General features: G+C 40.2%; 1 protein-coding gene across 2 annotated transcripts in view; it reads right to left on the reverse strand.

Moving 5' to 3' along the window:
• SGCD (sarcoglycan delta) overlaps positions 1 to 25,027 on the reverse strand; it is a 1,287,299-nt gene that overhangs the window by 412,821 nt on the left and 849,451 nt on the right. For both annotated transcript variants that reach the window (XM_027841884.1, XM_027841885.1), the window contains one exon: positions 1,831 to 2,019. In XM_027841884.1, coding sequence (XP_027697685.1) covers positions 1,831 to 2,019 — 189 coding nt within the window. The remainder of the gene's footprint in view (positions 1 to 1,830; positions 2,020 to 25,027) is intronic.

Below are 25,027 nucleotides of genomic sequence, written 5' to 3' on the forward strand. Positions count from 1 at the left end.
ACCAATTTTCCAACACTTCAGCTCTATTTGTTCAAATTTATTGCCATTGTAAAGCACCAATTATGGCTAATAATGGTGTTATACTCATCTCAGTAAGTAACTGGTTTGGTAAAGCTTAAAGCGCCCTCAACTTTGGCATTCACTTTAGTTAACTACTGGCAATAGCTAATTTCTTATAGATTATTACTTTAATGCCTTATTGCTCCCTGAACACATATATACTGTGAATGAATTATCATCTGATATACAATTATATCCTGCCATTAAACCTTCGGAGGAAATGCAGGCTATAAGCCATATTGGTAGAGTATTATATCTACTGGATATTAATGAATTACAGAATCTTGCAAGCCAATGTCTTCGGCTAAGTTAGAATTCAATTTTCCCACATTGTCTGAACTACAGAGGCTCAGCTGTTTCAAACTTCATGAAGCCTAGGTGTTCTAAACATATACTGATCACTGAAGTTTTCTAGTACTTGTCACCTTGAACCCATATAACTGAAAAAAATTAACCTATACACTCTTCCCAAGAGGAGACAATCTGGCTTTTTATTCAGAGAGAACATCTGTGAAAACAGAGGTTGATTCTTACTAGACCTTTCTGGACTACAATAATAAAAATAAAAAAGTGAGCCATTTAGCTGCTTGGGAAAGTACCGTTAACCTTAGCTCATAGAGGCCCTAATGAAACTATCCATAAGTGAGAACAGGCAATGTTACTTTTATAACCCCAAAAGAGGCAAATATATGTTCCTACTGAGGTTTCTCACATTATGTTCCTATGTCAAGACACTCATTCCTTTCTATTCTAGATATTCTTCTTTTTAAATGAAAAAGTAGACATTTTTCTCTGCTAGCCTACCCATTTATTATGAAAGATGGAGAATGATGGGAATACATTCTTAGAGCATGATTACACTGCATCTATCATCTAATTAATGCATGGAACTCTTTATTTTGCCAGTGTAGACACCTTTCCTTGAGGAAATAATACAATATAACCCCAAAGAGAAACATCCATCACCTATTTCTCCCTAACCCCATCCTTCTGTCACATTTTCCTATATCTCAAGTCTGAGCAAGTTAATGTTCAGGCTGAGCAGTTGCTACTGTCTGTGTGCAAATCACCAGAAACACTTCAAGGAAGAGTATATGCAAATCCCTGCAAAATGAAACATGCATATCCTGTTCTTATTTCAGTTTAAATCATGCAAGAGTAGAGAGGATTTCTCTCCTGGAAGCAAAAGGAACTCTCAATTATCCACAGGAATGGGATACCAGGAGTGCATGGACAATTGAAATTCACAGATAATCCCTAAGGGCTCATTTTAGTCAATAGCTTCGAACTTCTTATCCCACCAAACCTTTTGCCTTGCTGCTTAAAAGTGGGGCTGTTTAATGGCTCTAATGTCATTCTCCTATATTTTCCCCCTGCCCACTTAGTGGAAGAGCTAATGAACAGTGAAATGGTTGAAAGGGAAGTAGCAGAAGGGAGGAAGAGAAGATGACAAGTCTGTGAACTGGGAAATATATAAACTAAATAATCAGCCCTTGGTAGTGGAAAGTTGACAAAAATTAGATTCCTGTTTCATCTACTCTTGCTCTGTGCCCAAAGGTCAAGAAGTGATTCATTTTTAACTGAGATTGAAATGCCTTTGAAACCAAGTACCAAGTTATCAGATATTTTAAATCATAAACCCAATAGGCATCAGTTTACTATAATCCTCCCCACCTTCCATATTATCATCTATCTTCCCCACCCCTAATCCCCCACTACACCAAGAAAAACACATATAGTAGCTTAGAAAACTTGTGTTATTTTACTTACAATTGTGAAGTTCATGACCTTGAGAATCCAGATGGTCATAGCCAAGTTCACCAGGATTAAAATCATTAGGAGAAGAACAAAGAAATAGAGGCATCTCTTCCGCCAGCCATAAATCCCTACTTTGTATACCTGCGGTCCTTCAGAGCTCTGCATATTGTTCCTGTTGTGAGTATACTGTTCCTGAGGCATCTGGAATTAACAAGAGGGGAGAGAGAGAGAAAGAGAGAGAGAGAGAGAGAGAGAGAGAGAGAGAGAGAGAGAGAGAGAAAGAGAGAGAGAGAGAGGAGAGAGAGAGAGGAGGCATATACACATTAAACTGCGGAAAAAGTCAACAAGTGAAGAGCTATCGGTGGCTGTTGTCTTGGATTTCTTATCCCTTTGGGTGTTTCTAAAAAATCTCAATTACTTTTGGATTCTACCAATTCCTGTGGCCTGGCTTAAGGCAATGTTCTTGTTGTTGTTGTACAGTCAAACAGTCATGCCCACCTCTTCACGATTCCATGGACCAACTGTCCATAGGGTTTTCTTGGCAGGCTTAAGGCTATAGCTTTCTTATATCATTCATCAGTGCAATCATAGTTCATATTTGTGTGTGTGTGTGTGTGTGATGTACAGGTATATATATGCACCCACAAAGAGATACAGAATGTTGTTGTTGTTGTTCAGGTGTTTCAGTCTTGTCCGACACTTCCTAATTCCGTTTGGGGTTTTCTTGGTAAAGATACTAGAGTGATTTGTCATTTCCTTCTCCAGCTCATTTTACAGATGAGGAAACTGAACCAAACAGGGTTAAGTGACTTTCCCAGGGTCACACAACTACGTCGTGTCTGAGGCCAGATTTGAACTCAGGAAGACAAGCCCAGCACTCGATCCACGGAGTCACCCAGCTGCCCCATAGAATATAGAGAAGGGATATAGAAGTGTGAATTTCCCTGGGAGACCATTCTCAAGTGAGGTTTTTTTTTTGTTTGTTTTTTTCTCAAAAGTTGCATGGAATCATGGAATGGTAGATCCAGAACTGGAAGTCATAGGGGATCAGAGGCCATCTAGCCCAATCTCATTGTACAGATGAGGAAAATGAAACTCTGGGATTTGTTCCATGTCCCCCAGGTAAGAAGTGTCAGAGGCAGTATTTGAACTGACATCCACTGACTCCACAGCTGACTACAGTTTCCACTATACCATGCTGTTCCTGGTCTTTGCTAGCGAAATGTTTAGGGATCTAACAAAGTCCTGAAGATGATATTTTAAATTAGTTGGGTAGAAGGAGTTAAGTTCAGCAGATCATTTTGGGGACGTGATGAGACTTCTCAGAGGTTTTCTTCATTAAAAAATCATAAGGATCTCAGACACAGTCTTTCTCCATGGCTACAAAGGCAGCAGGAAAAGAACCATTCTTAGCTTTGTTCATTTCCATACAAACTCCAACTTCAGAGACCAGGAGTTCTGGCTGTGCAACCCAACCGAAAGCTTTACACCAAACAAAAGCCTTCACTGTCATTGTTACATCTCTTGCACTTCCTTTGTAGGGCTCCCTTGTGCAGGCTTGAGCACAAAGGCAATATCATCCATGGGCCTTAGACATTAAGAGAAAAGAAGTCACTCAGAAGAGGAAAGAAAGCAGGTGGGAAAGTTAGGGTGCCTGAAAAGAAGAACTCTTTTCTTTCTTGTGCCAAATAAACTCACTGATGGTGTCCAGTACAGGATTCTAGCCATGAAATGTAAACTGCATGTTTAATCTACCTTTGTAACAAGGAGGGAAGTGGATGTCAAAGATATGTTTTCTTCTCTTAACTTTCGAGTTTAGTAGATTCCTAGAGGGTCCCACTTTGAAACGAGCTTAGAACTCATGAAAGTTTTTTATTTTTTCTAGGGAGGAAAGTGAGCATCAGAGGAGAGAAGGGAGTAGTCCCACTAGTGATAAGCAGCAGAGCTGAAACTAGAACCCCAGTCTCCCTTTGCACTATTTCTGTGCTGATTCTCAGATCTTTTTGTAAAGATTCACAAGATTAAAATGCTCAGTTCTCTAATGAGTAGCTAAAAATGATGGACACTCATTGGACATGTTTGAAAAGAATGAATGCAATGAAAAGTCATTGTAAGGCATACATGAGGCAAAAGGATACCCACCTTTTATAAATAAACTTTTCAGCATGAGAGAGATAATCTCTTATACATACATTGCATTTCTGATATATCTTCTAATAAAAAAAATCAACCAAATGAAAATGTAGAAGCTAAGGAAAGGATACCTAATATCAACTGTTCCACTAGACTTTTCCCTAAAGAACAACAGTTATAGACATGGGAATAGAGGGGCATATTATTATCTTTGTTTAAAAAAATGACATATTTCTGAAGGCTACCTATTGAAGATTTCAAACATTATGTCAAGTAGGCACCTCAAATTTATCATATTCAGAACAAAATATTTTATCTTCACTCCCAACCCCTTTTCAAACTTCCCTACTTCTGTCCACCTTTATAAAGGTTTTCAGCCTGAGAGTTGCTCTTGACTGCTCCTTTTTCTTCCCTCTTCAGAACCTTCCTCTTTCTGTCAAAGGCACCACCATCATTTTAGTCAGGCAGACTCAGTATCTTGTAGACATCCTCCCCTCACTCACCCTTATACCACATACCCAATGAGGTGAAGAGTGCTAGCCATCTACTTCCATACCACATCATTTTTTCACACGGTTGCCCTCCTGGTTCAAGCCCTCATTACCTTTTACCTGGGCTATTGCAATAGCCTCTTAATTGATCTCCATGGCTTAGGTCTCTTCCTTCTCCAATCTATCTTCCCCATAGCTGCCAAATGAATATAGCTAAAACACAGATCGTTGACCTTAATGGGTGGCTGCCCCATTTATTACCTCTATGATCAATTACAAACATTTTTCTTTGGCATTTAAAGCCCTCTGCAATCTGAATCCAACATTTCTTTCCTGATCCATTCTGCATTTCATCACTGCAAATATGTTATGTTCAGTCAGTCAACTAATATTTAGTAAGTGTGTGCTACATGTCACAAACTGTGCTAAACACTAGGGATACAAAGAAAGGTAAAAACACAGTGCAAAAAAACAGGAGATCACAGTTTAAGGAGAGGGAGGCAACATATAAACCTCTAATACAAAGAAGATATGTACAGACTAAGTTGGAGATAGCCCTAGAGGAAAGTCACTGAGATGGAGGAGGATTGGGAAAGGCCATCTTTCAGAAGATGGAACTTTAGCTGATGAACAGCTACTGACAATAACCAGGCAGGAGATGAAGTGTTGAGTGTGAGGAATAGCAAGGAGGTGAGTGTCACAGGATCACTGAGAGTTCAGTGTGTTGGGACAATTTGTGGCATAACTTTAAGAAATTTGGGACCCACTCCTTACCACAATAAGGCATTGGATGAGGACTTTAATGGAATTACCTTTGTATGGTGCTATTAAAAATACATATTTAAACCAGTATCACCTCTATTATTTCAAATGCTCCTCACAACTCTCATGTGAGATAAGAAAGGTAGATAATTTGACTTCCTAATCCACAAATGAAAAACTGATGTCCAGAGATGATGACCCTCAAGGTCACATCATTTGTTCAGACACCTAAAGTCAGGAGGGACCTCAGAGGCCATGTGGTACAACTCCTTCATTTAATAGATGAAGAAACCGAGGCCTAAACAGGTTAAGGGACCTAACCAAGATGACACAAGTGGTCAGCAGTAGAGGTGGTATTTGAACCTAGGTCCTCTAGCTCCAGAGCATCTGTCCCCTGTACCATACTGTCTCCTTAACTCTTTCTGTTGCCCTTTTTTTTTCACATATATACTACTTCTCTCCCTTAAGGATTGATAAGCATATTGCATCTTCTAGCATTTGGTTCAATATGAGGGACATTAAGCAGATTCTTAATATGTGCTCACTGATTGGATGATAAACTACGAAGACATTTCTATGTTGATTATGGTTGATTTGCATTTGTCTCTGGATGCAGCTGCCTATTCTCAAATTATCTCAGTAAAACTATTATTATATTCCTTAAAGTAGAAGTTACTTGGTTTCTCTCTTTCCTGCCTTCTTTCTTTCCAAGGCTAACAGCTACATTCCTTTTTGTGAAACTTTCAGGTTCTTGCAGGGGGTGGGGGGAGCACCTTGGTACATGAAGAAGGCCAAGGAGTGGGAGCTGAACAGCACATATAGCATTGGGCAGAGTGGGAGTTGGTATATAAGGTGGAGTGGAATTATGGCAGAGAATAGCTTAAGCCATATTCTTGTAAAGGTTGAGGTTTATAGATTTCTGGATTCAGAGAACACTGTTGTAATAAAGGAACATACTATTTCAAAATTCATATTCTTTGAGCATGTTGCAAGAGTGAAATCAAAAGGTCATGGCAACAGCTCAGGTGTGGTGGGGTGGGGCAGTGAGAGATAGTGAAGAGTTCGGGGTGATTCCTAGATTGTGAGCCTGAGGGACTGGGAGCATGGTGTTGCCCTCTTCAATAATACAAAAGATGTGTGTTGGGGGGCACATTTTGAGGGAAAGAATGAGTTATGTTTTGGATATATTGAGTTAAAGATGTCTACTGAGGCAGCTACATGGCTCAGTGGATAGAGCATAGGGTCTGGAGTTAGAAAGACCTGAGTTCAAATCCGACCTCAGACATTTACAAGCTGTGTGACCTTGGGCAAGTCATTTAACCTGTGTTTGCCTTAATCCACTGGAGAAGGAAATGGCAAATCACTCCAGTATCTCTGCCAAGAAGGTTCCATGAACAACTGAATAACTGAAAGGCAATAACAACTGGACATCTGGTTCACGATGTCTGAAAGACAGTTGAAGATGCTAGACTGGAAACCAGCAGAGAGATTAGGGAAGAAAAGGTATATTTGAAAGTCATAAACATAGAGATGGAAATTATATTCTTAGGAGCTGATGAGATGACTAGCTGAAGTAGTGTAGAGGGAGAAGAAAAGAGGACTCAGGACAGAACCCTGAGGGACACTTAAGGTTAGAGGGTGTGATCTGTAGGAGGAGGATTCAGCAAGGAGACAGAGAAGGAGTGGACAGATGGATAGGGGGAAAACTAGGAAAAAATGGTATCCTGAAAACCTAGAAAGAAGAGAGTTATCAAGAACGAGAGAATGATCAACAGTGCCCAAGGCTGCTGAGAGGTCAAGAAGAATGAAGTCTGAGAAAAGACCATTGGATTTGGCAACTAAGAGATCAGTAATAACTTTGGAGAGAGCAGTGGTAGAATGATAAGATCAGAAGCCAAATTGTAAAGAGTTAAGAAGGAGAGAAAATAGAGGTACCTATTATTAATGGTTTTTTCAAGGAGTTGAAATATAAAAGGCAGGAGAGATATAGGATGAGATATAAGGATGGAGGGATCAAGTGAGGTTTTTTGTTTTTTTTTTCAAGATAGGGAAGACATGAGCCTGTTTATAAGCAGTAGTTAATGGCCCAGTAGGGAGAGAAAACTTGAAGATAAGTGAAAGAGTGGGCATGACAGAGGGGGAATACTTTTAAGGCAGATGAGATGGAATGGGATCACTTGAACAAGAAGGAGTGTTAACCTCAGTAAGGAGAAAGGCCACTTCGTCATGTGAAACAGTGGTGAAGTAGAACAAAATGGAGGAAAGCATCTGAGTGATAAGAGATGAGGAAGAGGAAAGAAGACAAAGCTCACAGCTAACAGCCCCATTTTTTTTCCAGTAAAATATGAAGCAAGATTCTCAGCTGAGAGAGCTGTGGGATGGAGAGGAATGGGAGGTTATAGGAGGGAAGAAAAAGTTTGGAAGCACCACTCTGGAGAGTGGGATAGTGAGTTGATTAGTGAGGTACAGTAGTATTGCCTAGCAGCACTGAGGGCCCAGTTGAGGTTATGAAACATAAATCTGTAGTGGACCCAGTCAGAACAACTGTGTGATTTTTCTCTACCTTTGTTCTCCAGCATGTGTGTAGGAGTGAAGGAGACAAATGGTGGGAGAGATCCAAGGCTGAGTGTTGGCTGGATATAATTGATCGCATGACAAGAGGACTAGGAATTCAAGAGAGGAAGGCAGTATAGAGCTAAATTAGATGGAAAGAAGAGGAGAGAATGGCTAGTGCTGGGAGACAATTGAGGATCATCAAAGGATTAGAGGTAACTGTGAGGAGAAAGAGTAGGGTTATGTAGGAGAAGGCAGAGAGAGAGCTCAAAGCTAATTGATTATGATTGTATAAGGATGTCAGAATTCTTAATAATTTCATATTTAATAATTTCAATTCTTCAACAAAGAAGTGATACTTATGTGGGTAATGGCAAGTTCAAGGGTATGACTGACCATCTTTGCATGTGCCTGAGGAAGGGTAGAGGAGTAACTCATGGGAGAAGAGTGGGTTGAAAAACTGAGTAGTTAGAATGTTTAAGGGAGAATCAATATGTATGTTGAAGTCTCCTAGTATGAAAGCAGGAATTAGGGAGGAGAGAAATATAGTAAGCCGGTATTGAACTCATTGAAGAAGAAAGAGAGTGGCCTGGGGGTCTGTAGATAACAGCTACTAGGATTTTGATTAGGTGGTATATGTAAATATCATAAACCTCAAAGAAAGAGTGGTTACTGAATGATGGAGGAAGGGGGATGACCTGGAAGTGGCAATGGGGAGCAAGTAGTATTCCAACTTTCCAGGTCCTCAACCAGTGAGCAGAGAATAAGTTAAAGTGCAGCTAGCACTAGAAAGTGTGGCCAGGATGGTTACATCATCAGGGAGAAGTCAGGTTTCAGCAAGAGATAGTGGATGGAAGGAGTGGGAGAGGAAAATATTTAAAATTAAAGAAGTTTGCTGCCTATGAAACAGGCATTCCAGAGGGCACAGCAGAAGGAATGGATGGAGTTAGGATGAAACTTTGGGGTGCAGAGGGTTGAAGAGAATGGAATAAGGAATCAGGGATTATGGGGTGAGGGATGGGGTTTTGATGATGATCTACAGGAGTTTAGATTCACTAGGCTGTGAAGGTATGGTATGACTAAGTGTTTAGAGTGTTCATCATTGAGTAGAGGGTGACACTCCTCTACCCTCAAAGGACAGGTATGGCAGGAGATTGGAAGCCTGAAGTTGAAGGGAGAAGTTCTCTACATTTCAGTTGGGAAATTGGGCAGGCAGTGGAAGATACCTTGTTCTGGTATAGATGGAAGTGGTTGCTCTGGGGCAGATGGAAGATGCCTGGTCCATCCCTAGCAGTCTTTCTTCGGGGGGCATGCTGTTGCCAACATGCCATAATTACCATGCCTGTAATTCCTGCTATTGGGGAAGCTGAGGCTAGTGAGTTCAGGAGGTTAAAGGTGTGGTATTAAGCCAATTTGCTATCTGTATTATCTTGTTACATATGGTGTGCCCCTGGGAGTAAGAGAAAGTGGAAACCAGGTTGCTTAAGGAGAGCTGAACCAGTCCAGGTCAGAAATAGAGCAGGTCAAAATTCCTGTGTGGATTAGTAATGGGACTGGACCCATGAGTGGCCTCTGTATTCCTAGCCTTTGGAAAATGAGGATATGCAGTCTCAAAACCAAACTAAACAAAAGTAATGACATTCAGTGTACTTACTAACCTTCTACACTTATTTCTTGCATGACCTTAGGCAAGTCACCAAACTTCCCTGGGTCTCAGTACCTTCATCTGTAAAATGAGGCTCATTGGCCTCTGAGCTATGATCTCAGATCTACGATCCTATGATTCCATAATCTGGTTTTTGTTGTCATCAGTTTATTGTGACTCTTCTCCCCCAAATCAGTAGTGTCTTGCTAACTGTAAAATCTTAATATAATTATTTTGGTTCTTATTCCCCTTGGTTTTTAGCAAGAAATTATGTGCTCTACATGGTTTCCGTTCTTTAGGTCCACATGAATTACTCTCCATGGAGTATGGGAGTACAGGATTCTAAGACTCAAGACACATAGTTTCTATTCAAGAAGCTTTTAGGAAGGACCTACTAAATGCCAGGCTTAGTACTAAGCTCTGAGGATAAAGGTGAAACTGAGAGTTCCTGTCCTTTGGGAGCTTACATTCTTCTGGGGAAAAACAGCACAGACACACAAATACATTAGCACAAAATACATACAAAGTACATACAAAGTCATTTTGGGGTCAAAGAGAATGTTAACTGGGAGTGGAGAAGAATCATGAAAAGCCTCCATACAGAAAACTTATCTCCTCAGCACCTACAACACTAAATCTCTATTCCATCCACACTGATATTAGTAGCTTTTTTTCCCACCACTTAAATGCTTTTTGTTTAAAAATGTGACTTCTTATTCTTTTCTCCTAAGTTAGGAGTGTATCTGGTAAACGGTAATCATGTCTGCACTATCAATTTACTGAGCAAGAATGTTTTCAGGGAATGATAAAAAAAAAAAAATCCAATAAAGATGTCTCTAGACAAACCAATGTCATCGACTTTCCTGATGATTTTGGGGGGAAATTTAATGAACCATGATCGACACTACAATAAGGTGGGTATGAGAATAAGTACCCATTGGCATGCCTCTGGAAAGCCAATTCAATTTAATTCAACAAACATTCTTAAGAATCTATACTGTGACAACTCCTATTGGAAGGGCTTGGAGATAATAGATGAAAATCAATTAAATGCCGGACCTCAGGGAGCTTACATTGATGTATGTGTGTGTGTGTGTGTGTGTGTGTGTGTGTGTGTGTGTGTTTAAGTGGGTGGACAGTTTTGGGGGAAGTACAGGTAAGGAAGGAGGCCAGGACACATACATAAATAATTACATTATTTGGCAGACTCTGCAGAGTGCAAAAATGTCCAGACAATTTGCTATTAGGAAATTTGACGAAATGAACTTCCTTTGATGACTGATTAGTTTGTTCTTAGTATGACACACCCAAACACAATATTTTGTTTAACAAATAAATGTTAGGGAATTTTACAACTTTCATGGGATTCAACTAAGCTCAAATTTTATTTTTTAATCAAATCAAACATTACTTGAATACCTACTATGTATTAGACATTGGGGGAGGAGGATATTGAGAAATGGAAGGCATATCCAATGCATTCAAGGACATTCAAAACTTGCTGAGGAACTGAGGCACACACAGAAAAAATGTAGGGTTGCTGATTTGGTCCAATCTAGTCATTTTAAAGACAAGGAGACTGAGGCCCAGAGAGGTGAATTAAGGTCCCTAAGGTCACAATAAACAATTACAAATCTATCACTTTATCTAATGAACAACACTGACTCAGATATTTAATACCATAAAACAATATAAGATAGGTAAAAAAATGGCTGATACAGAAAGTAAATGTCACAGGTGGTCAGGGATGGGAGAAGGAACTTCGGACTAAGATATTTGATGAAGGCCTCATAAAGGAGGTGGGCTTGAACAGGACATGGAATGATAGCTAGCATTTGTAGAGGAGGAAAGAGAACATTCAATATCATAGACCCACAGAATTTCAGAGTTGGCAGGGAGGAACCTCAGTAGGCATTTATTTCAACCAATACCTGAAAAGGAATGGCTGCAACATGGCCCACATCTGGTCATTTATCATCTACTTGAAGATCTCCAAGGAGGGGGACTGTACTAGTTCCAAAGGAAGTTAGTTCTTCTTTGAGAGAGCTCAAACTGTTAGGAGGGTCTTGACATGAAGCCCACATTCAGTTACAATTCTACCCATTTCAAACTGGTAGTGTTTAATTAGTAACTAATGTTAAACACCAGTTAACTAGTAATTAATGTTAGACACTAATTAACTAGGCATTAGTTACTAGTTAACTAGTGTTAAATACTAGTTAGTAGTTAAACTAGTTACTAGTAAAGTTAACTAGTTACTAGCTTCAACTCATTGGGATTTCAAATTAGTGGGGTTTAACAGAACAAGTCATATCCCTTTTCTACCTGACAGTCCTTCAAATCTTTGAATATAGTTATCACATGGCCCCTAAGACTTCTCTTCTCCAGGTTAAATATCCCCAGGTCTTTCAACTGATCATCATATTTCACGGACTAAAGGACCTTCACTATCCTAACAATGTTCTTTTGAAAGTTGTTTTTTTTTTTAAGCTAATAATAGCAGTAGTAGGAGGAGGAGGAGAAGGAGTGGTGGTGGTGCTAGCAGTAGTAGTAATACTAGCTAACATTTATAAAGCACCTACTATGTGTCAGGTACTGTGCTAAGTGCTTTACAAATATTATCTCATTTGGTCTTCACAACAACCCTGGCAGGCACATATTGTTTCTATCCCCATTTTACAGATAAGGAAACTAAGACAGGTAGCATTTAGGTGACTTGCCCAGGATCAAAAAGCTAGAGACTATTCAGTGCTCTATTTACTGTACCACCTAGCTGTCACTTTAATAAATAATGCCTTCCAGAACTGAACCTGATACCCTTTAAGTGAAATGATTAGGGAAGAGTAGAGGAGACCATCACATCCTTATTCCTGGCACCTATGCCTTTATTAATTAATACAAACTAAATTCCCATTAACTGTTGTTTTTGTTTTTGCCTGATACATTGCACAGCCGTGCGATGCAACTTAGAATCCACTCAAAACCTTAAACGTTTTGAGACAAACTGCTGTCTAACCATGACTCTCCTATTTTGTATTTGTTGATTTTTTAGCCAGGTGTGAAACTTTACAATTATCCTTATTGAATTGCATATTACTATATTGAGATCAGTGTTCTAGCTGGTCAAGAAGTTTAATCTCTATTATTAAAGTTTCCCCCCATAATTTTCTTAAGCCTAGAATTTAACAAAAGAATAAATAAAGTCCTAATTTGAAGGTGATTGCTAATGTGTAAATGGTATTTCCAAGGTGTAAATGATCACACTGAAAATTTAACAATCAGCTCTCATGAGCCTATTTGAACTGGCTCCAGGAAATCCCTGATTCTGCCTCTATCATCCACAATAGGCTAAAACAATGTCAGCAAAATCTTAGACGAATCACAAAAGGCAGATAGGAGACAGTGAATGACTAGTGTGGCTGCAGCAGAAGACTTGTCAGGATCCATGAGAAATAAGTAAAATGGAAGCTCCTTGAGAATCTCAACTGTCTCATTTGGGTCTTTCTATTTCAAATAGAGACTAGTACAGGGCCTTGCACATGGTAGAGCCTTAATCCATGTTTGTTGAATTGATATTAAGGTTGGAAAAGCAGGTTGTGGCCAGATTTAAAGACCATGAATTCCAGGCTAAAGTGTTTGGACTTGATCATGTTGGCAATGAAAGAACAGCTGAAGGCTCCCCAATGTGATATTACTTGTTTATAAAGTAGGCTTCACAACTTGATTGGATGAGGGAAAAACTGAAGTGATTTGTTAGCCTTGCTGGGCATAAAGAATTTACTTTAAAACATAGAAGCAGAAATAAATTGGCTTAAGGAACACCAAGCTGTGCTTCTCCAGTCACCCAAAGCAATCATTTAAAATAGGCTAGCAGGCTTAACGGTCTTATTTGTTGTATGTTGTAATAGCCGGCACAAATCATATAAATTCCCTTAGTATGAATATGTAACTCTAAAAAAATCATAAGCAAATATGCTAATGCTGGGCTTGAGTTAAGTGAGCCTTTGCCCATGCCTTCGTTCTACTCTTTCTAGAGGCTATTGTGTCTGAATCATTTTTTGGACATCTGGGCACATAAGTAATCTTTCATTAACCATGTTAATTTCTGCATCTATTTCCAATTTAAATGCTGGCAAAGGGAATCTAGACCCACATGGCTTCAGGGGCTGTTTGATTCCAGACATTTATAAAAAGCATTAGTTTGGGATTGCTATTGTTTGGCAGCATATAGAGGCTGTAACGAACCCATCATCACTTTCAGTTTTGATAGAAGGACCAACATTTTTTCTCAGGAAAAAAAATCATTCAATACAGTAAGCTCTGTTACCTGGCATGGTCAATGAATTAAGAGCTTTAATTTATCAAGTATTCAAGTAAAGAGAGTTGTCATATGTACTATGCATCAGTTTTCTTAACTGCACTCGGAAACAATCATCTAGCATTTATTAGGCACCTATTTTATGCCAGACTGCACTCTCAGCACTTGGAAGTCAAACACAAAAATGACACTTTTCATACCCTCAAGAAGCTTACTTTCTCTCAGAAACAAAGGCCCATCTTCTCAATACCAAATTATTGCATCAGTGATGTTATGTGCTCATGGAATGCCATAGGCAGTAAAGAATCACTCAGAGGACAGTAGAGAGGCAGCATGTTAAAGGACATGAGCAATCTGTGGCATAGTTCAAACAAGGGATGATATGGGAGAAACAGAATAAATAATGTCATTAGAGATATGTGGGATAAGAAAAATGATGTGATGCTTGCATGGTTGTGAGGGACTGTCTGATGTTGGCAGCTACCAGGTTGGGCACTGTGGCAAGAGTAGGGTAAGATCTGGGTATTTTGGAAGTCAAGGCAGGGGCTGTGGTAGGCGGAGTCGTGGTGAACTGGGATGGGCTGGGTACGGAGAAGCCCTAAGGCAGTGGGCAGTGCTATGTGAGATAAGCTGGGTACAAGGAAGTAGCGGAGCTTGTGCTCCTGAGGCAAGGGGCGGTGCCACGGAGTGGGACGGCAGAGGACTGAGTTCCCTTTGCTTAGTCCCCTCCCTATATGCAACGTCAACCCCAGACACCTCCATCTTGTGACCTTCCTGACTTCCTGGGTCCCTTTGTGTAGCATTGACCCCAGACCCCTCCTCCCACTATCTGAGTCTGACTTCCTAGGTCACGTACTCTGTCTATACACTAATCCCAGATGCCTCCTCCCTGTATCTGGTCCTAGCCTCCTATGTCACTCCCTCCCCCTTGGTGTGCTAAACTCAGACAGCCCCTTCCGGTATCTGACCCTACAATCATTGGCTAGTAAGCGGGCTGGGGAGGAGGGGCTAGGTAGGTATTTAGGAACGAGCTTGGTCAGATCACGCACGCTCTCTCTTGGCTCCTGCTCTGTTGCTCTGCCCTTGCTGCTTGGGCTTGCTGTGATGGCCTCTGAATAAAGCTCTGGTGTTGGCGCCTCCTGATGGCTCGTCTCTGTGTGTTTATCTGGCTGAGGACCGAAGACTCGGAAGTGAGTATGACTCTGGTAGCCTGCTCCCTATAGGAGAAGAGGGTCAGCACAGCTGACACAGGGTCGGCGCAGCCGGTACACATGGTAAAAAATGTTCCATCAATATCTGCATAACATAAAGAGAATTCAAGAAGAATTTATTTGAGAAGTGGGACAAGAGTCTTATAGGATGGGAAGGCCTGGATGGTTTATGATTATTGTCATCAGAGAGAATGCCTTCATCAATGAAGTCACAGATCCATTGAAAGGACTAGAGGATAAACTAACAGAATTTAGTCTTTGATAAAGCAGAAGACACAAGCATCTTTTTGTTTTTCTAACTGATCTTTGATTTCATTGGCATAGAGAGCTTCAAGTGAGAAATATTCTCTAACAATGTAAATCAGCATGTTCTATGCAACTTGAAGTCTTTACTGAAATTGCAGTGACAAAGATTAGTGAGACCCATGTGAGAGGAGGCTATGGAAATTCATGATCTGTTCCATGTTTAGAGCACAGTAGGAGTGCAGTCATACTACTTGTTATATTTCACAGGTCTTTTTATTTTAATTTTTGGTGGCATAATTGAAGAAAGGACTGAACTTGGGGTCAGAAGTTGTGTTATAAATATCATTTAAGGTATATGTGTGTGTTTTCTAAAAATATCAAGATTGCATTAATAGATAACTGATCTGGGGTCTGGCCCATTCCTCTCCAAAGAAAGAGGCAATGGCTAGATCCTTTCCCTTTCTCTAATGTCTCTAAGTGGGGGTACAATGTAAAATTAAATCTCTCCACAACACCACAAATATCTGTAAGCCTATGAGTACAATATTTTGGGAAGGTCAGTATACACACCACATTCCTTAACCATTCTTAAGAAGAAGGTAGTAGTTAACTTAAAATCACCAACTTAGCTACCTTCTACTAAATGATGCTTATACAAAAGACCATCAAGAATATGGATACACCTATTTATCTAAGCAAAATGGAAAAGAGAAATCAGGGAAATTATATAGATTGGAACAGATCGAAGAATTCATCATTGTAAAGGAGATCTCAGGACAGCTAGGTGTTGCAACAGATAGAGTACAGGGCCTGAAGTCAGAAAAAACTCATCTTCCTGAGTTCAAATCTGGCCCTAGACACTTGCTAGCTGTGTGACTCTGGGCAGTCACTTAACTCTGTTTCCCTCAGTTTCCTCATCTGTAAAAGAAGTTGGAGAAGGAAGTGGCAAACCACTGCAGGATCTTTGTCAAGAAAACCCCATATTGGGTTTGAGAGTTGGACACAACTGAAATGACTGAACAATAAAAATGATGTCTTTCACTGGAGTGAGATAAAGTACCTCAACCAAAGAGAGAGAATGATCTCAGCAAGGGGAATCCACTCTGAACAGTCTTCAGGGTTACAAGCACTGCATGTCAAGAGGCATGACTGGGGGCCAGCTTTCCCTCATGTTTGTTTGTTCATTTGTGAACTCCATTAGTCATTCGAAGCTTCATATTTTGCATCTCTTTAAACCACTCTCCTAAAATCCTTCTCCTTAATATATTCTAACATTCCCCTTAAGCAGGTATGCAGTGCTGAGTTCAGCAGCCAGAGTTTGTATCCCTCAGCAATGAGCAAAACAAAGTACAGTATCTTTCCTGAAAAATCAAACATCATAATTCAGTGGGAGTTGATGTTATAGTTGTTTTGGGCACTAGCTCATTCAGCGAAGTCACCTTTCTGAGGATAGGCCTGACTAGCTCATGGATTTGTTGAGAAGAAAATACATTATAAAGTATAAAGTGTTATATGTGAGCTATGTGGATGAGGAAGGTAGAAAGGCTTCACACATGATATCAACAGTGGACAAGGTTGGACTAGATGACCTTTGTAGTCCCTTCCAGCTCAAAATCTATGATCCCATAACTATGTGTGTCTAATCTGATGGCCAATCTAGTGAAGTTTGTAGAGGCCAAACACTACCGAGGTAGTCACAAGGAGATCAAGATTTTGGCCACATCAACTCTTGATATTGTTTAGAGCCATTTTTTTTTTTTTACAGGTATTTGGAAGTGTTTGGAGGAGAGCTCAATCAGGTCACTGCTTTTACTCCACCATCTTTGACATTGTTGATTAAGGCATAGAGACCTTGTGATCTGCACTGACAGGATTTTGTACTATGAATGAGCTCCTTGAGGCACTGGATATCAATTCTCACTGTAGGAATGGGGAGAAAGACACTGATTTGACAAAATACGAAGAGTTAAAAAAAATTTCAATATACACTTATTTTAGACATTTTTAGAAAGCTTGTTGAAGTATAGCCAAGGCATCTGTGGAAAACATTTAATTGGGCCAGACCCTCTTTATCCTCACTGGCTAAATATTCAATTGTTACCCTCAACTATGACTGCCAGTATTCCATTGCTGAAATCTCTTCAGTTAGGACCTAGCCTTTTGACTTAAAGTTCTGATTCTGGTTGGCCCAAAGTTCATTGGTTTCAAATGAAGCATGGTCTCATAAAGAGATAAGTCAAGAATATGAATGCATTAACACAAATCTATACTCATCACTGGAAAGATAACTCTAAAATCATTCCAGTGCAATGTCCTTCCCTTCCCCTTTTTCTTTCTTTTTTTTTCAGCCAAAGACAAAGTTTATTAGAACATCCATCATATTGGGCAGACTCTTAAGGAGCCTGAACATTAGTAAGCTATTGGCTTATTGGCTAGATTATAAGAATCCCAGCAGTGGCTTGATTTTAGGAATCTGAGCCTCTTAAGGGAGACAAGATGGACCTTATATACAGAAAGACTATGGGAGGGATCTAGGAGTGGCCAAGTAGTCTATGAGGTAATAGAACTCCAGGGGTGGTCAAGGGAGAATGGAGCCTAGATAGGATTAAGGGTGGGAAGTGGCCTGGGGACTAGGCTAGGTTAAGGGTGGGAGATTGGGTATAGCCACAAAGAAAGGCCATTTGGTGGGATTGTAGACTCAGGCTAAAGCCAGAGATTTGGCCAGGTGGGAAAGTCCAGGGTTTTTCCTTTTTGGGGTCTAGTTGCCATCCTCATCATTCCCCCCTCAAACAAATGGGACCCAAATTCTTTTGGGGTAAGAGGAGAAGGTCTTGGTTTCTGAAACTGCTTCCTGCTGGCAAGGATGTGTAGGGCTATCCCTGCCTCAAGGGGGTCCCAGAGAGGAGGTTGACTGGAACTGAGCATAGGTCTCATCCAGGGAATGATGGGGGGACATTGGCTGGTACCCGTTGTTTGCTACCAAGTGTAGGTGAATGGCCCATAGTCTGGAAGACACAAATCTGACAGAAAAAACTGCAGGGCCCAGATATAAAGCAGGGACTAGATCTAGGGCCCAACATTGAGAGGATAAAACATCCTTAGCTCTGTTTGGATTCAGATAATTCAGTTTTCCAACCATGCAGTATCAAATCCACCTCATAGCCAGACTCAGGAATAGCCAGGTGGGTAACATTCCCTTTCAAAGGAACACAATGGGGAAACTGAGCCAGGAGGATCCCATATTAGACTGAGGCTAAAATTGTCCTCTCAGCTTTTCCCGATGCTGACTTCCCACCAGTAACACATTCTCTGAGTAAGTTGTGGCATTTCTCTCAGATGCTGGATTATTGATTATCGACAGATTATGACCTATCAGACAACTCAAAATAAAATCCTATGAGCATTTACCTCAAACAGCAAGTTTTAACTAATCACAGCTTAGGAAAAACTTTTCTAGGATTTACATCTCAAACTGGTGTAAAAAGCCAATCATTAGAGATTTCTATACACTTGCAAATTCTCAGCAAGCCATACATAACCCAAACAAGCTTTTTGGCTAGTTTACACATTAAAAGGATAACCAACAATAGCTAAATTATCTTAACAGTAACCAAATTATGAAAAGTTGCTTGACATAACTGATACAGAAAGTTCACCAATTTGAAACTTGAAACGAAACCATTACCAATCAGGTGACTTCAGTTTTGTTAAATGCACTTCCAAATTATCAGGATCTGCTGAACCTGGGTGATGCTTCCAGGCAAAAGTTGCCCTAGGGCCCTAGGCCATTGCAGGGGAGCCCAAGCCTGCCCCTCCCCCCTCCTTCCTTTCCCTGGTGGGGAAGGGTGAAATCAAAGGTGAGGGGTAAAGGGTGAAACTCTCTTCTCCTATGAGAGGGGTTAACAGATACCCTCTTGACTCAAGGGAAGGGAGTGACCAGGTTGTACAGATGTTTCAAAACTCCTTAATGATCAATCACAAAACCTCCAGAATCTGCCAAGATATTTTTAGCTGTTTTAACTTTCCCTGTAACCTCCATGAAGGAGGATTCAGAGGTGCAGAAGGAAGGGAGTAAGTAAGCCTCAGGGAACCGAAAAGCAACTGCCGAGGGAATTAACAGAATTGAGCACACACTTCCAGACAGGGCATCCATCCTTGTCCTCTATGCTGCAGAAGGTGAACCCGGGTCCATGGCCTTCAACTGACCCAGTGGACTGAGAGCCTCAGAGTGTCAGGCTGAGTGCGAGACAGCTTCATAAAGAAAAGCACCTCCAAGCCTTGGTGCTTGGAGAGCAACCCTAACTGCAGAGCAAGAAAGGAGCCCTTCCTTCCTCTCTCCCTCTCTCCTTTCCTTCCTCTCTCCCTCCCTCCCTTTCTCCCTTCCTCCCTTCCTTCCTTCTTATTATACCTGTGATTTTATTGGTATACACAGTTCCCTTTATAATAAAATGACACCGAGAATTACACATAAAATATTAGAACTGGAAGGATCCTTACTATTTAGTCCAACCCCTCATTGTATAGATATGGTAACTAAGGTCTAAAGAGAGCAAATGACCTGCCTAAGGCCAAGCAGTGTTTGAACCAGACTAGAACACAAGTAGTTAAATTATCATACTGAAAGAGGTTTTCATGATGCCAGTATAATAGTTTAAAAGGAAAAAAAAATAAAAAGCCTAAATCAAGCTTTTTCAGTTTTAGTCTTTCTAGTGGTAGGCTGTGGAAGGCACTATGGTACAGAAAGTAGAAAGAGCACCGGATTTGGGGTCAGAGAACTTTAGTTCGAATGTTATCTCTGACTCTTATGACCTGTGTCTTTATGGACAAGTCATTTGAAGTATCTGGGACTGAGTTCCTCATCTGTTAAATGGAAAGATTATACTAGATGATCTCTAAAAGTCCCTTCAGATTCTAAATCTGAGGTCCTTTGAATTCTTTCCCCTTAACTGGAAGCTTCCATAGCCATTGCTTGAGGGTGGGTTTGGGGAAGTGGGAATGGAATGGATCTAGGCCAATCTCTGGTGCTTTCTCCCCAAGATATCCAAGATGGGAAACCAATAAGACATGTCAATGCTAGACCTATCATGACCCTCAATCACCTGCATCATCTAGTTCTCTATAGTATCCCTTTTTTAATCCTGCTTTGGAGGTGTTGATTAATACCATGGTGGGGTTCTTTCTTTGTTGCCCTGTCCCTTTATTTTCTACCTTAGTCATCTGCCTAAGCTTTCCCTTGCTTGAGTTACACATATTAAAAACTGACTATTTTCAGCTTTTACTGGCCATTGTGATTCTTTTGTGTATCTCTGATTAAGTCTTCAAACTACTGCAATCCTATTTCACATGCTGTATAGGGAACCATTGCATCCATAATATCATGGAATCAGAAGAGTATTGCTGAAAGGGAACCTTAAGATCATCTCTGGTCCAGTTTTTTCAGTTTACAGATGAAGAAAATGAATTAAGGTTAAGTAGTTTGCCCAAGGTCACACAGGGATTGAGGGGAAAAAGTAGGTTACGACCACTCACATTCTCCATGCCTTCAAGTCCAGCGATCTCTAATTAGGACATGATGAAATGAGCTAGCCACATCAATACTACTGGTTACATTGAAGTTTTATAATTTGAAATCTCAACATCTGGATTTTTAATTAGAGGAAATGTTGTAATTAAGAATACATTCCAATCATTGGTGTAACCAACAGCTTCTCTTTTCTCCTAGCTAATAGGGAACAGTTGTAGGCAAATGCTGACAAAGCAGGGTCCCAGATGTCTTAGAGATATTAGCTGGGGTTTTTACCTTAAAGCAATGAGATAAACTAGATGACCTCTTGAAATTCTTTCCAACTTTAATAATTCCAGAGGACTGATCATCAAATATAAAAGCTACCCCCTGACAAAGAGGTGATGGAATCAGAATATAGAATGAGACATATTTTTTGAAGGTAGCCAATGAGGGAATCTGTTTTCCTTGACTATGCATATGTGTTACAAGATATTTGATTTTCCTTTCTTTTCTCTTTTACAATGGGGTGAATGGTGGGAGGGAGATAACACAGATTTTTTTTAATTTAAAAAATAATTAAAATAATTCTGTAATTCCATAGTCAAGATTCTTGCCAGTACCATGGGCAGAGAAGCTTTGTTCTCACCCTAACTCCAGATACATGTAACTAGTAGCAAAAGTAAGAAAGAGGATCCTGGGAAAAATAAGTGGTAGATGATGAGATAGAGAGAAAATAAAGAAATAAAGGGAAGAAGGAATGAGGCAGAGAAATGGAGGAAGAGCTAGAAGAAGATGAAAGTAAGAGGAAAGTAAAGGGCATGGAATAGGAAGACAAGAAACAAATTATGACTAAAACAATGCTGTCTCACCTTTTTTTTTTCCTTCCCAGTCTCTCCTTCATTAGATTTGACATAGTCAGAGGTTTCCAGGATTATAACCCCAATCACATTCAGTATAGCAGTATGTTGTAAAATCATTTGCATAGAGAAGGGAACCAAGGCCCAATTTTTACTATGACCTCAATAAAGGCAGATTCAGTGACTGAACTCTGACACCCTGGAAAATCTAGGCACAATTTCCAGCCGTATAGAAAGTTATGATTTGGAAGGCAGAGTATTCAGAAAATTTGATACCATCACCCTTAAGATGGCAAAGAGATTGAGCCAGGAGTGAGGTTCTAATCCCCAGCAATACAGTTTTTATCAGTTAATTGTGCTTCCTTTAATAGTTTCCACTGCCTTATCCACTAATAAACACAATTGTACACATACAAATAGTAGTGTGTTGCCTAAGCTCCATTAAAACCATGATCCCAAACTATTCCAGAGGCAACCCATCCTACAAGATGTATATCCTTCCTCAGACATGGGACAAGGTACAATATCGCCTATAGCTTCTCTTCTACAAGGCAGCGACCCTATCTATATAAGGGAAAAATGACACCCTGCTGCTGCTGCTGCATCCCTTCCCCAAGGCTTTAGCTAGCACAAAAAATGAGGTGCAGAACAAACCAACTACCGCTTATAAATTTGAAGCAGGTAGGAGGAACGCCAAGCTGGATAAATAAGAGCAAGGGTACCTTTAGCTTGTTGAAAAAGGAGAAAAAAACCACTGACTGTGAAGTTGGAGAATTAGGGTTCATCCATGTCTGACACTTATTAACTGTATGACCTTTGGTTAATCACTTAATCACCCTGGGACTCAGTTTCCTTAACTGTAAAATAAGAAGGTTGGAATAACAGACTCCTGAGGTCACTTCCAGCTCTAAACCTATGGTTGTGGATGATTCTATAATCTTGGGGAAATCTATGTAGCATCCAGATCCTAGGAAATAGTAATTCTACAGTATACTACACTAGTCAGACCACATGTGGATTATTGTGCTTCATCATGGTCATCACATTTTAAGAGGGACATTGGCAAACTGGAGAGCATCCTTATGATAATGAGCAGGCTATCATTTCCTATGATGTTTAATCAAAGGAACTCAGGATGGTTTTCCCAGTAAGAGGGCGTTTAGGCAGAACAAAACTGTCTTTAAATATTTGAGGGATTGGTTGTGAGAAAATATATATATACATTTATTTATCCTGTGTGATCCTAGAGGACCAGTATTTAGAAGCTGTAGGGAATCAGCTTTCAGATCAATTTAAAAAGGACTTTTATAACTAGAGCTACTAGTCAATGGACTAAATGTCCTGTGAAGTGTTAAACTTTGTTACTAAGAGTATTCAAGTAGATGCTAAGTGACCATCTGCCAGGTATGTTGCGGGAGAGGTTTCCTGCATTGGGTGAAAGTTGGACTCAATGGACTTCTGGGTTCCTTCCAACTCAAGGTTATTTTTTGTTTGCTTGTTTTTGGTTTTTTTTTTTAATGATTTCTCTGCCCATAAAAATTGCTTCCATGTTTACACTCAGCTGTGATCAAAATGGAGAGGCATACAATGTAATCTTAATATAGTCCACCATTCAACAAGCACTTAAATTAAGTACCTACTATTTGCCCCTCACTGTGCTAGGTACTGGGGATCTAAAGGAAGACTTAAGAAACCAAGGAGAGGCAATTCTTTTTCCTGCCAAGGCAAACCTTTTTATGTGCACAAGGGGTCCATTCTATTCTGTTTTCTCCAACAGATTCTCCTCTTTATCATCCTCACTTTGTCACTAATTTCTAGTCTCTCCTTGTCTCCTGGTTTCTACTGCCTACAAATACACCCATGTCTCTCCAGTCTTCAAAAAAAATCTCACTTGATCCATTCACGCCTGCTAGCTCTCATGCTGCATTTTGTACCTTTTATAGCTAAACTCCATGAATAGGCCATTTACAGCTGGGGCCTTCGCTTCATTTCCCATCACTCTTCTAAACTCTCTGTCGTCTGGCTTTGATCTAATTATTCAACTGAAACTGCTCTCTCTAGATTACCCATCCGTCTCTTTCACTTGGTGATCTCACTGGTTCCCATGGATCCAACGCTCATCCCTAGGTGGATGATCCTAGATAGACGTTCACATGGATCTATTTACTCAGTCCTAACCTCTCCCCTCACTTCTAGTCTCACATCTCCAACTGTAAGACATCTTAAATTCAGCATTTCCAAAACACAGCCAAAGTGCCCATATCCTCTCCCTTTCTATCTTCTCTATTACAGTCACCATTCTTCCAGTCACTCCAACTTACAGCCCATTGTCATCCTCAGCTCCTCATTCTCTCTGCCCCACCCCACAGCCAATCTGTTGCTACGTCCTTTCATTTCTGCCATTATAACATCTTTCCTATATGCTTCCTTTTCTCCTCTGACATTGTTATCACCTTGATTTGGCCTTTGTCAACTTATAGTTTGATTATTGCCATGTCCTGTTGGTTGGTCTGCTTACCTTGAGACTTTTGTCACTCCAATCCATCTTCCACTTAGCTATTGAACTGATCTTCCTTAAGCACAAGAATAATCATGCTACAACCTTCTCCTCCTACCCCAAACCCCACCCCAAATATTCAATCAACCCCAGTGTCTCCCTATTACCTTCAAGGTCAAATATAAAGCCATGTTTCTCTGAAAGCCCTTCCTACCTTTCCAGTTTTCTTGTACTTTATCACTTCTCTTCTCTCTCCATCTTCCCCCAATACATACATTCTCTGCAATCCAGTGGCGGTATTGTCCCTCACACAAGACAATCCATCTCCCTACTCTGGGAATTTTTACTAATAATCCCCAATGCCAGAACTCTCTCCCACCTCTTCTCCACCTTCTAGTTTTCCTGTTAAAGTCTAATCTTCTACAAGAAGCATTTCTTACTCCTTAATTAGTCCATTTCTTCTTAGATTATTTCTAGTTTACCCTATATGTATCTTGTGTGTGTATATGTATGTATATATACACATAAATGCATGGATGTATGTATGTCTACATACAGATGTGTGTGTATTCATGTGTATATATTTCTTTCTTTGTTTGTTTTCATGCTGGCTACCCCATTAGATTATGAGCTCCTTGAGAACAGGAACTATTTTTTTTTTCCAGTTCAATTCAATTCAAAAAACATTTATTAAGTGCCTAGTATGAGCCAGGCAATGAGCTAAATTCTGGGAATACAAATAAGAAATAGATAGTTTCTGTCCTCAAGGAGCTTACAATCTAATGGGTAAAGGCTACACAAAAGGAATTGGAAAGATGAAGGGGGGACATCAGGGAGTACCTGGAATGGACACCAGGAGACACCCAGTGGGGGGATATCTTGTTCTGTGAAGTTGAAAGAAAGCAGAGTTGCAAACGGAGAGTAGAGTGTGATAGAATTCCAAAAATTTCTGCCATCTGTAAAGAAAGGCTTTGGGAGGAGTTTAGCACT

The sequence above is a fragment of the Vombatus ursinus genome, unplaced genomic scaffold, assembly GCF_900497805.2.
Source record: "Vombatus ursinus unplaced genomic scaffold, bare-nosed wombat genome assembly UNPS02014863.1, whole genome shotgun sequence".
In the NCBI taxonomy this organism is placed as follows: domain Eukaryota; kingdom Metazoa; phylum Chordata; class Mammalia; order Diprotodontia; family Vombatidae; genus Vombatus; species Vombatus ursinus.